This window comes from Astatotilapia calliptera, chromosome 1 (genome assembly GCF_964374335.1).
Source record: "Astatotilapia calliptera chromosome 1, fAstCal68.1, whole genome shotgun sequence".
NCBI classification, from domain to species: domain Eukaryota; kingdom Metazoa; phylum Chordata; class Actinopteri; order Cichliformes; family Cichlidae; genus Astatotilapia; species Astatotilapia calliptera.
In genome coordinates, this window is record NC_137422.1 from 21,405,638 (window position 1) to 21,420,622 (window position 14,985).

Genomic DNA, 14,985 nt, shown 5'->3' on the forward strand with positions numbered 1-14,985 from the left:
GCGCCTTTTGGTACCAACGTATCAACATGAAGATGTCTATTCGGGTATTATCTTACAACTGTCGTGGTCTACGTTTGGGACAGAGTGCAGGGGACAAAGCTCGACAGATTGTTGTGGACAGTCTGCTTGCAGAATGTGACATTTTATGCTTGCAGGAGACATGGTTGTCCAAACAGGACCTGGGAAAACTTAACTGTCTAAATGCAAGTTTTTTGGGAGTGGGGGAATCAACAACTGATCTCAGCACAGCTATAGTCAGAGGCAGAATACCTGGAGGGGTTGCTGTGCTTTGGGACAAAAAAATAGACCCTGTGATAAAGCCCATTAGACTGGATGTAGACTGGTGTATTGGTATACAATATACACAGAACAATAGTAGTTTTATCATTCTTAATATTTATACTCGCTATGAATCTTGTCAAAATGAGCAAGAATACCTCAGTAGGCTGGCTTTTATTAATGCATTTATTCAAGACAATGATACTTACAGCATATATGTTTTGGGTGATTTTAATGCTGATCTCACAGACAGCAGTTCTCAGTTTGCTGACCACTTAACTCATTTTTGTCAAGTTAATAATCTTATCTTGTCTACCAAAGTGTTACTGCCTGCAGATAGCTATACATACATAAGTGAAGCCTGGCATAGTACATCATGGCTGGACCACTGTATCTGTACAGCTGATGGACATGCAGCTTTAGCAAACATGACTATTAGGTATGAGGTAACTGTGTCAGATCATATACCTTTTGGTTTTACTGTGAATGTGGAACAAATGCCAGCAACAACTGGAAACAATATTGCTAATATTGCTACCAGTGTAAAATTAGACTGGTCAGCTTGTAGTGAAGATGATTTCTTAGCTTATCATAGTAATACCGATATACATCTGAACAACATTTCTTTGCCGAAAGAAGCTATTTTGTGCAAGGATGTCAACTGTAAGAATGCTGTGCATAAACATTTACTCTGCTCCATGTATGATGATATAGTGACTGCTCTGCATGAAAGTGGTACACTGCTTGATAAACAATATAAGCATAAGAAACCTAACATCAGACCTGGCTGGAAAGAACATGTATCCATGTACCATGATGAAGCTCGCATAGCTTATAAATGTTGGGCCATGGCTGGAAGACCTAAACAAGGCCCAGAATTTGAACAGAAAAAATGTGCGAATGCCAGATATAAGTACGCTGTTTGCTTTATAACTAAAAATGAGCAAATGCTGAGAGCAGATTCTTTGGCCAGGAAAATGTTGTGTAATAATATGGCAGATTTTTGGAAAGAGGTGAAAGCTCTTAATAACTGTAAACCATCTCTACCATCAACTGTTGAAGGTGTTTCTGGGGCAGATAACATTGCAGCATTATGGAGACAGCATTACAGTGCATTGTTTAACTGTATAAAAAGTGATCCATATGAGGACAATCTTGACATGAGTAATGACACAATAAGTGTAAGGACACATGAAGTATATGAAGCCATTCATAGGTTGTCTGATAATAAATCCTCTGGTTTGGATCACATCACTGCAGAACATTTAAAACATGCTAGTGTAAGGCTAGCTCCTCTTTTAGCACTCTGTTTCACTGGGTTTATGATTCATGGCATATTACCAGACTCAATGCTGTGTATTTTACTGGTACCAGTTATGAAAGACAAAGCTGCAAAAGTGAGCTGTTTGGATAATTACAGGCCGATTGCACTAGCCAGTATTTTATCTAAGGTGTTAGAAAGAATCTTGTTTGACAGAGTTAGTGTGTTCATCTCTTCTCTGGATAATCAGTTTGGCTTTAAACCAAAGCACGGCACTGACATGTGCATATATGCACTCAAGGAAATAGTCAGGTTGTATAGGGCTAAAAATTCATCTGTCCTCATGTGTTTCATTGATGCCTCTAAGGCTTTTGATCGAGTGAACCACAGAAAACTTTTTGATAAATTGAAGACACGGGGAGTTCCTCAATACATCGTGAGGATTCTCTCTTACTGGTACGCTCATCAGAACATGCAGGTTAAATGGGGAAGCAGTATTTCTGCCCCCTTTGGTGTCAGCAATGGTGTTAGACAGGGTGGGATTTTGTCTCCAATTTTATTTAATTTATATGTTGATGATCTGTCCATACAGCTGAGAGCCTGTAACACTGGGTGTATATTAGGTGAAGCACTGATAAATCATCTTATGTATGCAGATGACCTGGTTGTTTTTAGTCCAAGCAGTGCTGGGTTACAGGATCTTCTTAATGTCTGTACTGAATATGGTGTGCAATATGACATTGAGTACAATGCTGCTAAAAGTGCTGTTTTGATATGTAGAACCAAGCAGGATAAACAGCTAAATTTCCCTTTGTTTAAACTGGCACAAAAAACTCTTGAAGTTCATAAAAAGGTGAAATACCTCGGTCACTTTATTACTGAGCAAATGAATGATGATGATGATGATGACATATACAGACAACGATGTAAGCTCTATGTGCAGGCAAATACTATTGCACGCAAATTCAGCTTTTGTTCACTTCCAGTTAAAGTGGCTTTGTTTAAAGCGTATTGCACACCGCTATATACTGCCCCCTTGTGGTCATCCTACAAACAATGTAGCATGCAGAAGCTGCATGTTGCATATAATGATGCGATGAGAATCCTTTGCAGGATACCTAGAAGTGGTAGTGCCAGTCAGATGTTTGTAGCTGTGGGTGTTTGGACTTTTAAAGCACTTTTAAGAAAGTTAATGTTCAGTTTTAGAGAACGACTGGATGGTTCGAGTAACAGTATAATTTTAGCACTTACAGATCCGACAGTGAGTTGTTCCCGTTACTCATCCAGTCTCAGAAAGCACTGGTTAAAGTGTTTGTGTATTTATTGATTTATTTTAAGTAATTGTGTTTTATGTATATTATGGTTTTATATTTTTACAAATGCTTTATATACTTATTTATATACATATATATATTTAATGGTATACCTTGTGTTGTGTGTGTGTGTGTGGGGGGGGGGAGTTGTGTGTGTGTGTTCCTTGTCTTGTTTTTATGGACATGTAGTCTGCCAATAAAGATTGAATTGAATTGAATTGAATTGAACAAACTTCCACTAGCAGCGGGACGCATAACAAAAACTAAACAACATGTGGCGCTATCACACTTCTCCCTTTTTTGCGCCTCTAGCGCAGCGCTTCTCTCTGAGAGGCGGATAGTTTCAAACCCGCAAACATACGCAGAGAGGGAGACGGACGGAGAGACACACAGACACCTCCTGCGGTGCTGCTGAGGGACAAAATGTGGCTGCGAGAGGAGCTTTTGAAATCCATATGGCACGCATTCACAGCCCTGGACGTGGATCAGCGTGGAAAAGTCTCCAAGTCTCAGTTAAAGGTGCGTTTCGGTTCTTTTTTTCTTCTTCCAGTTCAGAGCCTCTTCTGCAGGACACTAATACTTAAACTCTGCCGTTATTTTTACTCAGTAACGTAACCGCTGAATAAATGACACTTCCTGTATTCACTGTTTTTTTTTCTGACTTTATGTGTGATAAACGCGGCTGAGTTGGTTTTACTTAGTTAAAACTTAGTGAAAGTAAATCCGTGAACTTTCACTCAATTTTATACGTGTTTCCCTCAATCACAAATTATGCTGAGTGCAGGGATTGTTACAAACGTGGGCTTAAACATATAATCATGTTATCATAAACATATACTGTCAAAGAAAATCCAGTTTCAGGCAGCTCCACTGTAGAAAGAGGTGGTGTTTTACTGTATGACAGCCTGGGCCTAAGTTTGTTTGCCTGGTGGCTCTGCTGTCTGTGTGCCCAGCCTGACAAAGACACTGTCTGACTTCAAGGCTCCTGCAGGGTTTTTCATCTCTAACATATGGACACTGCAGCACAGCCAGGAAAACTGAAAAAGTCCCTATTTATGGAGATGTATTTATACACACTGCTTGTTGAACTATTCACACGAAGCCGTAAAACCTTTTGTACCCTGGTGCATTAACGCAGTCGCACTAATCACCAGGGACAAGCTTTGTTCTGAGGAGTGAACATTCATCTTCAAGAACTGGAGTTAACGCTTGGTCAGCAGTGCTTGTAAATGTTAGAAGTGTTTTGCATGCATATCTGCAAACATGAAAACGGCGAGAGTGAACCCAAGCCTAACCTTTAATTTAACCTCGTGTGTGTTATTTTGAGGAAGTGTAATTTGACATATGTTGAGGTAATGTACTGTCCAAAAGCTGGCCTTCATCTTTGTATTTGCTAGGAAAATAGGAAATAGGTGGAGCGATTTATTGAAATGTGTGCAATGATAGGTGGAAATGCGGAATAGGAAGCAAAAACATTTTATAAAATTCATACAAACTTAAAAGTCAATATCCGTCTTGGACTTGAACTCTCACGCAGCTTTGTTGCCATTTATTTTACGAAGTCTTCAGGACTAGCTCTCCAGGCTTCTTGAAGGACAATTAAAGCTCTTCGTTGTTTCTGTTCTCTGTCAGGATGATCCCACGCTGCTTTAAAAATGTTGAGGTTTAGGCTCTGGGGAGGCCAGTCCATGACTCATAGTGTTTCATTGTGTCTATCCTATCCAAGCATAACCACCTTGGTGTGCTTTTACTGCACTGGCATTGTGTTTGAAATTATTGTCATTCTGAACAATTAATCCAGTGCCAATCAGATGCTTTCCAGATGATATTGCATGTAACAGATTCAAATTTGATGGTGCTTTTTTTCTATATTGATAAATGCAGCTCACACAATGACAGAGCCTCCACCCTGTGTTACAGATGACTGTAGACACTCACTGTTGTACCTCTCTCCCCTTGCCTCCTCCATACATACTGATGATGGTTTGAAACATACATTTCAAATCTGGATTCATCGCTCAGTAAGATCTGTTACCACTGATTTTTTTGTAGTTTGCCTTCATTAAGAACGGCTTCTTGATATCCACCCGTCCACTGAGACCATTTCTGATGAGGCTTCAGGAAACAGTAGAAGAATCAATTAAAGGGTCTAGACTGGAGTTTTTCTTTTCTCTTAAGGACATGACTTTCAGATACTGATGTGCTGTAGATAGTCTTTTGGGTCTGGCACTGACAGGGAGCTATTAACAAAGTGCCTAAAGATATTATCTTAAAATGGGTTCTTTGCTAAGTTGTCTGTTAGGTGTAGACACAACAGTGGTTCACGACACATCGAGTTTAGAGCCTTCTTTATGCTTGAATGAGTCATGTGTCACCAGTAAGTGGCTTAACAAACAACAACAAACAAAAATTTCTTCTTAAAATTGTCTCATACAAGGACTTAATGAAAAAGGAGTGAAAAAGCAGCAAATGTCCAAAGACCTTCAGAAAACCTGGAGAACTTTTTTTTCAAGACTGCCATAAAAATATCCAAGAAAGCCCGGCAGCATCTGTTCCTTTGTTTATTGTCCATTTATTGTTGTGTTTTTCAGGTGCTGTCTCATAATCTGTGCACAGTGATGAAGATCCCACATGACCCTGTGGCCCTTGAAGAGCATTTCAAAGATAACGATGAAGGGCCTCTCTCCAACCAGGGCTACATGCCTTACCTCAACAGGTTTATTCTTGACAAGGTGGGAGCAAAGAGCCTTGGTTCAAATGTTGTTCTCAGTATGGATACTTGAGACTTCTAAGAGATGTGAAAACTAGAAGTTGGTCAGTTAAACACTATGACATGTTAACACTCTCTCAGTGCTCGCTGAATAACAATGACTGTGAACAGAAGCTGATCACGGGGTGGCGCCATAGCTCACCTGGCTTAACCAGGTGAGGCTTCTGCAAACTCCTGGGTTTAAGCCTGCCCCAGACCACTTTCCTGTGCATCATTTGCCCTCACTTTCTCTCCCTACTGTCTTCTCCTGTCAAGACAGTAATGCACCAAAATAAAAAATCTGGAATATGCAGTGTTCACTTTAACATGACGGGTTTCTGACTCACTCGCTTTAGCATCTTGTGCAAGAATGCTGAGACTTCTGAGACAAGACTCGGATGACAAATGCGTCATCCTGTTTGATGATACAAATTCTTAGTATTCAGCAGTTTTTGACCTTGTTTACACTTTAAAATGTGTCTCACCAGCAAACATCTGCTCCACATAGTCATTTACACCTGTGACTCCAAGCTGTCCAGCTGATAAGTTGTATTCACATTTTGTTACTGCTCACGTAACACCAGCTTGAAGGCCCTCCATGCAATAAATTAAAATCTTAATAAGCTGCTGTACATGTGCATACATCTCAAAGCATGACATGTCTACAAAGGACATATGGTCAAATGTGTCACCCCAACATTGCTCATTGTCTTTGATACTGTGCGCTTGTGAACTGCTTACCCGTCATGCATTTTAAAGCTAACTGCAAACAGGCCCTTTGATGCATCGTGTTGTCGACACTAAGAAGTGCCAAAGCTTTTATTTACACTGGATATCACACTTTGCCAGGAACAATCCTCAAAAGGCTTTGTAGGACGAAAATTAAAAACGCAAAAAAAAAAAAAAAGTAGTCAGTTACACAATAAAAATAGTAAAAACCTGCCAACACACACTTCACACACGGTTTTGTGGCACTGAAAACGATGACTAATCATGGTCTGTTTTGCTCAGTGCACACAGAGTAGCAATGTGTTTTGTTTTGTTTTTAATCAATGCAATAATGGTTTAATGAATGTTAATGAAATCTGTGAATAAAATGAGTTTCATCCTCACATATTCTTGGCACAAGTGGATCCTTGTGTCTTCGCTCTGCAGCTTAGCAAGCGGCAAACGCACGACAAACGTGCATTTTATAAAAGTTTGATAAAACCGAGCCAGGAAACTGCTTTGTTTCTCTCTGTTTTCTCGCTTTTCTCTCGTAGGCTCTGACTTGAATAAAAATGAGGCATTTAATTACATCACGTTTGCACCTCACATCCTGCAGACTCGAGGTTTTGAAAGCTCTAAGCAGTCTCCTGCTTAGCATTTGTAAACACGAAAACCCTTGTTCCTTTGTGCTTCCGACTTTGAATTTGACTGAATTCTGCATTTTTAATCTCAGGTATGTGGGGATTTCGACATAATGGAGTTCAACAGGATGTGCTGGACACTTTGTTACAAGAAAAATATACACACAAAACATTTGCTCATCTCAGATAATGACGCTTTCAAAGTGTGGTGCATTTTCAACTTTCTGTCAGAGGAGAGATACCCGCTAGTCATCGTCATGGAAGAGGTGAGGATCCCGTAGTCTGAAATGTTTTACCATTCCCTCTACCAAAGCTCTGAGCTTCAAGTAAAGCTTCTACATATCTCCTTAGATCGAGTACTTCCTGCGAAAGCTCACGGAAGCCATGGGGACTGTTTGGAGTAAAGAGAGCTTTGCAGAATGTAAGCAGCGTCAGAACTCGAAGAACTTCCTGACTGCCTGGGAGCTGATTGAGCTGGTGGGAATGGGTTACTTCAGCAAAGGTTTAAACCACCAGATCCTGTCCATGGGCATCAATGAGGTCTTCAATGAGCTCATACTGGACGTTCTCAAGGAGGTCAGAGAGGATGTTGATCTGTTATTCTGTATATTTCTCATATTTGCAGCTTCAGATTTCCCATCTAAAAATCTCTGAACCGTGAGCTTTCACGGTTTTGCTGCCACTGAGATAAAAATGTCAGCTTCCTCAATGCAAATTCCCTCATCTCTCACTGCATTATTCTTTAGGTGGCTTTGCACCTCTGGCTACACTAACCCTCCCAGACAGCCCTTTGCAAGAGACTTTTTAACCTTTCCAGTGTAGCTACTGTATTCATATGTTCTTTCCTACACTGTGTTTTGAAGGGATACATGATGAAAAAAGGGCACGTCAGGAAGAACTGGACCGAGCGCTGGTTTGTCCTCCGACCCACCTCACTGTCGTACTATGTGTGTGAGGATCTCGAGGAGAAGAAAGGAGACATAATTCTGGACCAAAGCTGCTGTGTGGAGGTAAACAGCTGACCTGCATGTCCTACATGTTCCTTAAACGAAAGACTTTAAAATGATGAGCATACGCTATAGCAGCGACTAATATTTCTTTCTCCTGCAGTCGCTGCCAGATAAAGAAGGGAAGAAATGCCTTTTTATTATAAAGTGTGCTGACAAAAGCTTTGAGATAAGCGCGTCAGATAAAAAGAAGAAGCAGGAATGGATTCAAGGTACTGACTCATCATTTTCCGGCCCTCTGTAATTTCCTCATCATAAAAAGGTCTCATCATCACTGTCTCTTCATTTTCTTTAATGTTGCCTCTGAATTTTTGAATGTCAGTGTCTGACTCAACGTAAAATCCATAATGACTAAATGTCGTGGGAATAATTCAGCCGGTGACTCTGTCTTGTGGCAGCTATTCAAACGTGCATCCAGCAGCTGAGGCTGGGGCTGCTGTCTCCTCACCGCGAGGCCCGGCTCAGGCGCTGGGAGCTCCGGCAGAGGCAGCAGGTGGAGGAAGACGACCTGGCAGAGAGGATGAGGCAACTCCAGGCGGCCAATGAGAGCAAACAGAGAGAGCTGGAAGCCATGAGAATTGTCTGTGCTTAAGTCAACTAAAAACTCTAAAAGCCCTGTCATGTGGGAGGAAGAATTATGACTGCCTTGGTTACAGTAACATTTGCTCTTCAATGAACAGAGCCTAGAAGATTTAAACCTTTATAAACCTAACAAAATATATATTTCATATATTTTTCATGCTACATAGATTCTTTTTTGGGGGGTTGTTTCTGGGGTCCTGAAACTAATCCAGGAGAGAATGAAAAGTGTTGAAGCACTGCTACAGTGTAACCTAAGTTCCAGAGAAAATCATGGTGCTGTCCACTTCCTATTTATTTCTATGTATTCAGTTGTTTTTTTAAGAACACAGAGAGTTTAATGTGACACTCACAGTGAAAAAGGGAAACAAAACTGCTATGCAAACTACTGTTTGTGAACATGTCAGTCATGGACACCTGCATCCAGCAGCAGGCCTGGGCGTATGATTCTTTTAGAACTTTAGAAAAGTTATACTTTCTCACTTCTGCTTTTACTCTGCCAGATGGCTCTTTTTTTTTTATTGTTTTGCTAAACACACCCTGGTGTTACTTAACAAAATATACCTATCGCTAATTGCACTAGAAATAGATGCTAGCATTACTTGTGTGAAGTTCAGCTTTAAGTAAAACCAGTCAAGAACTTCCCTGCAGGCTAATGTGGCTTCCAGTCGAGCAACTCTTTCCTCTTTTTTGGGGGTTTTGCAGAAGATGGAAGAGGCTGCGGCTAAAGCGGCGCTGGAGGAGCAGAGGAGGAAGCAGACTCAGTTAGATCTGCAGGATCGCTACAGACTGGACTTGGAGAGAGAGAAGATGGTAACTAGTGTGCCTCTCACAACACCTGATTGCATTGTGACACAGTTTTATGTATTTTTTTTTTCTAAGTAAGAAGAAAAATAAATGTGTCCGGTAAACGGTGACTTTCTGTCTCTTGGTTTTGAGTGTCTGATTAAGCCGTCTGTATTTTAAGGGAAACAAAGGCTAAAAAAGCTCAAATTATCCATCGCAGGATGCTGACTCATCTTTGGTCTGAGTGTCAGATGAGCCAACAAGTTAATCATCCCCCCAAGTTGAAAAACAAGACAGACAAATGCCTTTGTAGAGCAATAAAAGGCGATTTGTTTTGCAGTAGAGCATACTAACAGTTGACGTGTAGATAACTGCTCTGAGTGAAAGAGCCCATTGATTAAAAATGTGGATGACTGTGCGTGTGTTTGTGTCTTGACTCATTCAGGTGCGTCAGCAGATGGAGGAGCAGGTGGCCCAGAAGTCCAGTGAACTGGAGCAGTACCTGCAGCGCGTCAGAGAGCTGGAGGACATGTACCACCGGCTGGAGGAGGCCTTAGAGGATGAGAGGCAGGCCAAGCACGATGAGGAGGCCATGCGGAAGCTACAGGCCAGGTCTCGAAAACACGCCCACACACACACACGTGCTACGCGGCATGTGGATACATACAGGAAGTAAATCTGGTGATGTCAGCTCCCTGTTTGTGAACCCGATTAACTGACCTGAAGTCTTACCAAGGCTCCTACTAGTTTTTAACTCAGTCACTTTGTGGTTATGTGGTCAATTTATTTGATTTTCCATCCGTCCGTCTGTTAAAAGTGAAAACAATATCTTAGGAATGCTTGGTGTGTGTTCATGTGTAGCCTGCTGGAAGAGGAGGCAGCCAAGAGGGCAGAACTGGAGCGGATCCAACAGCAGCAGCAGAGGGCGCTGTCTCAGACCGAGGCAGAGAAGCAGGAGCTAATGGCCGAGCATCTGGCCAAGGAGAGAGACCTGAAAGCAGCCGTGCAGCAGCTGGAGAGGCTGCAGAGGGAGCGGCAGGGAGCAGTGAAGCAATATGAGGTCAGCTTTCAGAAGACAGAGGCCATGTATCTCACAGAACTGTGTATATCCTTACTGTCTGATCAAGCTTCTTTAAAATAAGATTAAAAAACATAATGCCCTACTTACATTATATGTTCATGCATGACTTTGACCCCTAGTAAAGGTGAAATGGAAAAGCTTGTGATAAGATTATCTTCTTCTTCCTCCTCTTCTTCTTGCTGGTCCCCCTAGGGGTCTCCGCAGAGGATCACCTGCCTCCATCTGATCACTCTTTTTCTCTTCTGTCACATCAACCCTCCTTCACTACCTCCATGATTCTTGCCTGTGGTCTCCTTCTCCTTTCCTCCAGCCTGGCAGCCCCATTGTCAACATCCTTTGTACAATCTATCCACTTTCCTTCCTCTGCACATCTCGAACTCTGTCTCCTAACAAAAAAACAGATTCACTTGAAAATCGTTTTTATGAGAACAGAAACAGTTAATCGTATAAAACACCTCTGTTTTCCTACCTCACATACAGGAAGTGACAAGGAAACTTGAGCGAGCAGCTAACAAGACTAAGACTTGGAAAGACAAGGTGGCCAAGCACGAGGGACTGGTGCGTCTTATCCAGCCAGGTAGGAGGGCTCTTCGTTTATGAATTTCATTTCCATTTGCACCGGCCAGAGGCAGCATCGTCTAAGACTTCAGTCCAGCCTGATGAATGACTGGCGAGCTCTCACATTGTAGAGAAGTATGGAAAAATCTGGGGACTCTTCTCTGTGTTTTGCAGCAGGACAAGACATTAAGAATGGGTCGTGTTATGAGAATGGTTCTCTGAACTGTTAATTTAGTCCGAGCCAGAGGTCTGAGTCGTTGTCAGTTTTACGGCACTCTTGGTAATAAAAAAATTACCCGCGGCATGCCAGACCACACCGAACTAAAGCCGCTTAGCCAAGGAGCCCTCGATTTATGACAGAAGCATTTATTTGTAGTGTCAGTGGACTGAATGTCGAAACACTAAAAAAATGTTGTTGAAATAATCTCAGGTTGCTCTTTGTCAGTTTTGTAAATGGATGGTTCATTAATATTTTCTGAAAGCCCATTGTCAGAAAGAGGAATCATTCAGTGGTTATGCAACAGACTAGCAGAGCCAAGCTCACACTAAGCTGTATAAAATGAGTTTGACGCCCCTGGCACAAATGTTTTCTCTTACTCGGCAGAAAAAAAGAGGAACACCAGCGATCGGTTTGTCAGTACATCTCGCTGTAATTTTTCATCTCTTTTCTTTTGACCCTCTCTTTTAGGTCACAAAGAACCGCAGAGGATCACTAACTGGGGTCCTGCATCGTTCACTGACACTGAGCTGGATCTGAAGAAGAAGTTGTGGCAGGAGCGTAAGAACCAGGGAGCTCAGACTCAGTGATTTATACATGGATAATTCAGTGTTTGTGTCCGAAGTCACCCGACTGTTCACTGCTTTGCTAGTTTCTGTATAAGAAACCCTATCAGTGATAGCCTTTTTTTTGGAGGCCAGGTAATCATATACCTAAAAAACAATAAAAATAACAAAATGCTCACAAATTGACACAAATGTTGACGGTAATGGCCCATTTCACAGATAAATCCAGATTAATTTGACTGTATCCAGTACCATTAACTGCAAATGATGACATTTTAAATATATTCTACAACACACTTTTTAATTTGTTTATTTTGCAAATTACTGGCATCCTGTAGAGCAGGAGTTTCAAACATAAGGCCCCAGAGACAAAGACTCCAATTCCGACCGCTGGACAACTATGAAAAGAGTGCATAGATTTGGACCTTTTAACTGTGTTTTTATAAGTTTTAAAGCTCAAGATCAAAGTGGACTATATGTGGCTCACAGTGAGCATTACTGTACTATATAGTTCATGTAATAGTAAAGAGTTGAAGAAAGAACCCTGCTTTTAAATACAAAACTTTTACTTATCTGAACATAATAAAATAAAATGTAATCTTTGCCAGGTCACAAAATTATATAAATACAGCCTGAGATGAACAACAGCACACGAAGATTACATCTTGTCATTATTTATTTAGCAGAAACTAGTCCAAAATGCACTCAGAGGAGTTCATGGTCGGCTCGATAACTCCAAGATGTGCCGGTCCGTTGGTTGCAGTGCAAGCCTGAAAGCCTCCGCTTTTATAGAGGTGCTCACACTTGCTGGCGATCAGTTAATCAAGTGCATTTTACTTTCAGCATCTGGCTGCTGCTGGTTCCTATGAAAGCAGTAAGGGTGTAGTTAGTTTTTCACACACTGCTTCTGCATTTTGGCTTAACTTTGTTAAATGAATAATGACACGATGTAACAGACAACGTGCCGTTGTGCATCTGAGGTTGTATTTGCCTCATTTTAAGACCTAAGGAATATTATTTTTAGTATGTCCCGATATGTAAAAGGGTGTTTTTCTTTTCCCCCGTATGTATCATCTTAATTTTAAGTCCTCTGTGTCAGCTCCTGTCATGCAAAGATATGCGTCCTCATTTTATTGTCCAATGATTGTGGGTTTGCTTTTAGGATGCAAACAAGTTACTCTTCTGCTCTACTTTTTATCCCAGTGTCTACAATTAAAGACTAAATAAACACACTCAAACATGGCAGACAGAAAAAGTAGGTAAAGTAGTGAACAGGCAGTGAGTTCTTTCACAGCCTCTGACTGTATTGAAATGTCACAAGTCTAAAGGCGCTTGATAACATGAACTCACCAAACCACGTGAAAAATGTAAAAAATGGTTTACTTCTCTGAGTCACTTGTAGATGTAGAGCTTCGAGGAATTTTCTGTGACAAAAAATCAGATCCAAGCCTCAGAAGTTTATTTGTTACCTTGGAAGAAGATGTTCCAATTTAATAACAACCATCTCCTGAGAGGCGATTAAAAGAGGTGATGAGCTGAGATAATTTGATCACAGGTTAACATCCACCTTTTTATTTTATTCATTTGAGTTTTCCGTTTTAGATTTTATTTAGATTTTATTCTCATCTCATGTGCTGTATTTCATGTTAGTACTTTGCTTTTTTTTTTTTTTTTTTAATATTTCGACTTGTTAGAAGACTTATTGTAACATAAAAGGAAAAGGAGGAGGATATGTGGGCAGAAATGTTTGTTATACTGTCCCAGGTCATTAACTCTAGATGAGTTAATTGTGTCTGTTATAACCAACAAATTAAAGCATTGTTTCATGACTGTGGACGTGGCTGTTCTCATTTCACAGTTTGAGAAGAGGCTTTCTACAAATAAATGTAACTAAAGAACCCAACAAGCTTTCCATTTTCTACTTGATTGCAGTCATACAACATCCAGCAGGTGTCAGCAGATGAACACGATCCTCAGTCACGCTGAGGAGGGACGGGAGCTTTAAACCGGGACTGCTCAGGCTTAAGCGGAGCCGTGCCCCTCGCACTCCTCATGGTTGTCGCTTGTAAATAAGCCCGCTGTCATTGTAAAAATGTCATTTTGGCTGTTAGAGAAACAGCAAAACTACTCAGGGTGAGATATTTAGTTGTTGAGACTACTTAGAAAATAATTAAAACGAATTCCCCCCCCCCAGTTTAAAGGAAATCACGGGAATTTCAGCTTTGGTTTTGTATTCAGTTAGTCTGGGCTTGTATATCGGACATATGTCATATTATATCATGTATTTGTATTAGGTATTGCCATAGTGATTCTTCTTCAGGGTGGGATTGGGAAGCTTTACTGGTGAGTGAGCCCGGAGCATTGACAGTTCTTCCACGAATGTTGAGCAGCCTGGTGAACACATCACCTGGGCATGCCTTCACAGCTTTCAGCACGAAAACAATAATAGGGCGTGGAAAATAAAAGTGAAATAATACGGCCCAAAACCGTTTGTAGTTTCAGGCATCCCTGATTCAAAATAGAGATAAAGTTGCTGAACTACTTGAGTCACTACCCAAATATGAATTTAATTGGACTCTGAGCAAACTACTGCCAAAGGTAGCAAAGACATTAGTTTAATTACACGTCGTTTTCACGCATGGAGCCAGTGCCTGACTACACAAACAGTACACAATAACAGAACCCATTTATTGTTGTTGTTATTTATTTTTATCCCTACCCTTGTCTTTTCAGTTAGGTAGCTTCATTCAGACTTCTTGAAAAGCAACGCAGATTGGATGCACTGATCTGATTTGCGGCAGATTGAGTGTCACGGAGCGGGCCCACTATCAGCCGCAGCATCACTCCAGAAACTTCCACTTTGGCTGGTGCAGACGCTGAAATGAATATCAGAGAGAATGCTTCGGATCAGCGCTTGGCCTGGTTACCTGTCTGATCGTGTAACAGGTCTTGTAGGTGCTTTACAACATGACTTCATTGTTCCAGTAACCACTAAAGAAGATGAATCACTTGATGCACGTGACATGCAGCGGTGAGGTCTGCGTGTGTCAAAACACATCAGTTTGTGCAACAAAGAACCACTGTTCTTACACGTACTGCTCACCTTTGTCTTCTTCATCCTCATGTTTCAGTGAAAACAGAGACAGCATTGCAGGAACATTGTTTCGGCATCAAGCTGTCATTTCGGGCACTTGTTTGTCTCTCGTCTTGTCAGCCAGGCAGCTCGCCTGCACAATGCAC

The 14,985-nt window shown here is 41.2% G+C and overlaps 1 protein-coding gene across 1 annotated transcript; it reads left to right on the top strand.

The window, feature by feature from the left end:
* The first annotated feature begins 3,197 nt into the window (after positions 1 to 3,197).
* Positions 3,198 to 12,041, top strand: swap70a (switching B cell complex subunit SWAP70a). The gene is made up of 12 exons (XM_026167740.2): positions 3,198 to 3,372; positions 5,445 to 5,585; positions 7,044 to 7,217; positions 7,303 to 7,527; positions 7,815 to 7,961; positions 8,062 to 8,170; positions 8,357 to 8,538; positions 9,243 to 9,350; positions 9,769 to 9,935; positions 10,185 to 10,383; positions 10,885 to 10,981; positions 11,651 to 12,041. The coding sequence occupies exons 1-12, from the start codon at positions 3,277 to 3,279 to the stop codon at positions 11,767 to 11,769; spliced, it is 1,764 nt and encodes a 587-aa protein (XP_026023525.2). The 5' UTR covers positions 3,198 to 3,276; the 3' UTR covers positions 11,770 to 12,041.
* The last annotated feature ends 2,944 nt before the right edge of the window (positions 12,042 to 14,985 follow it).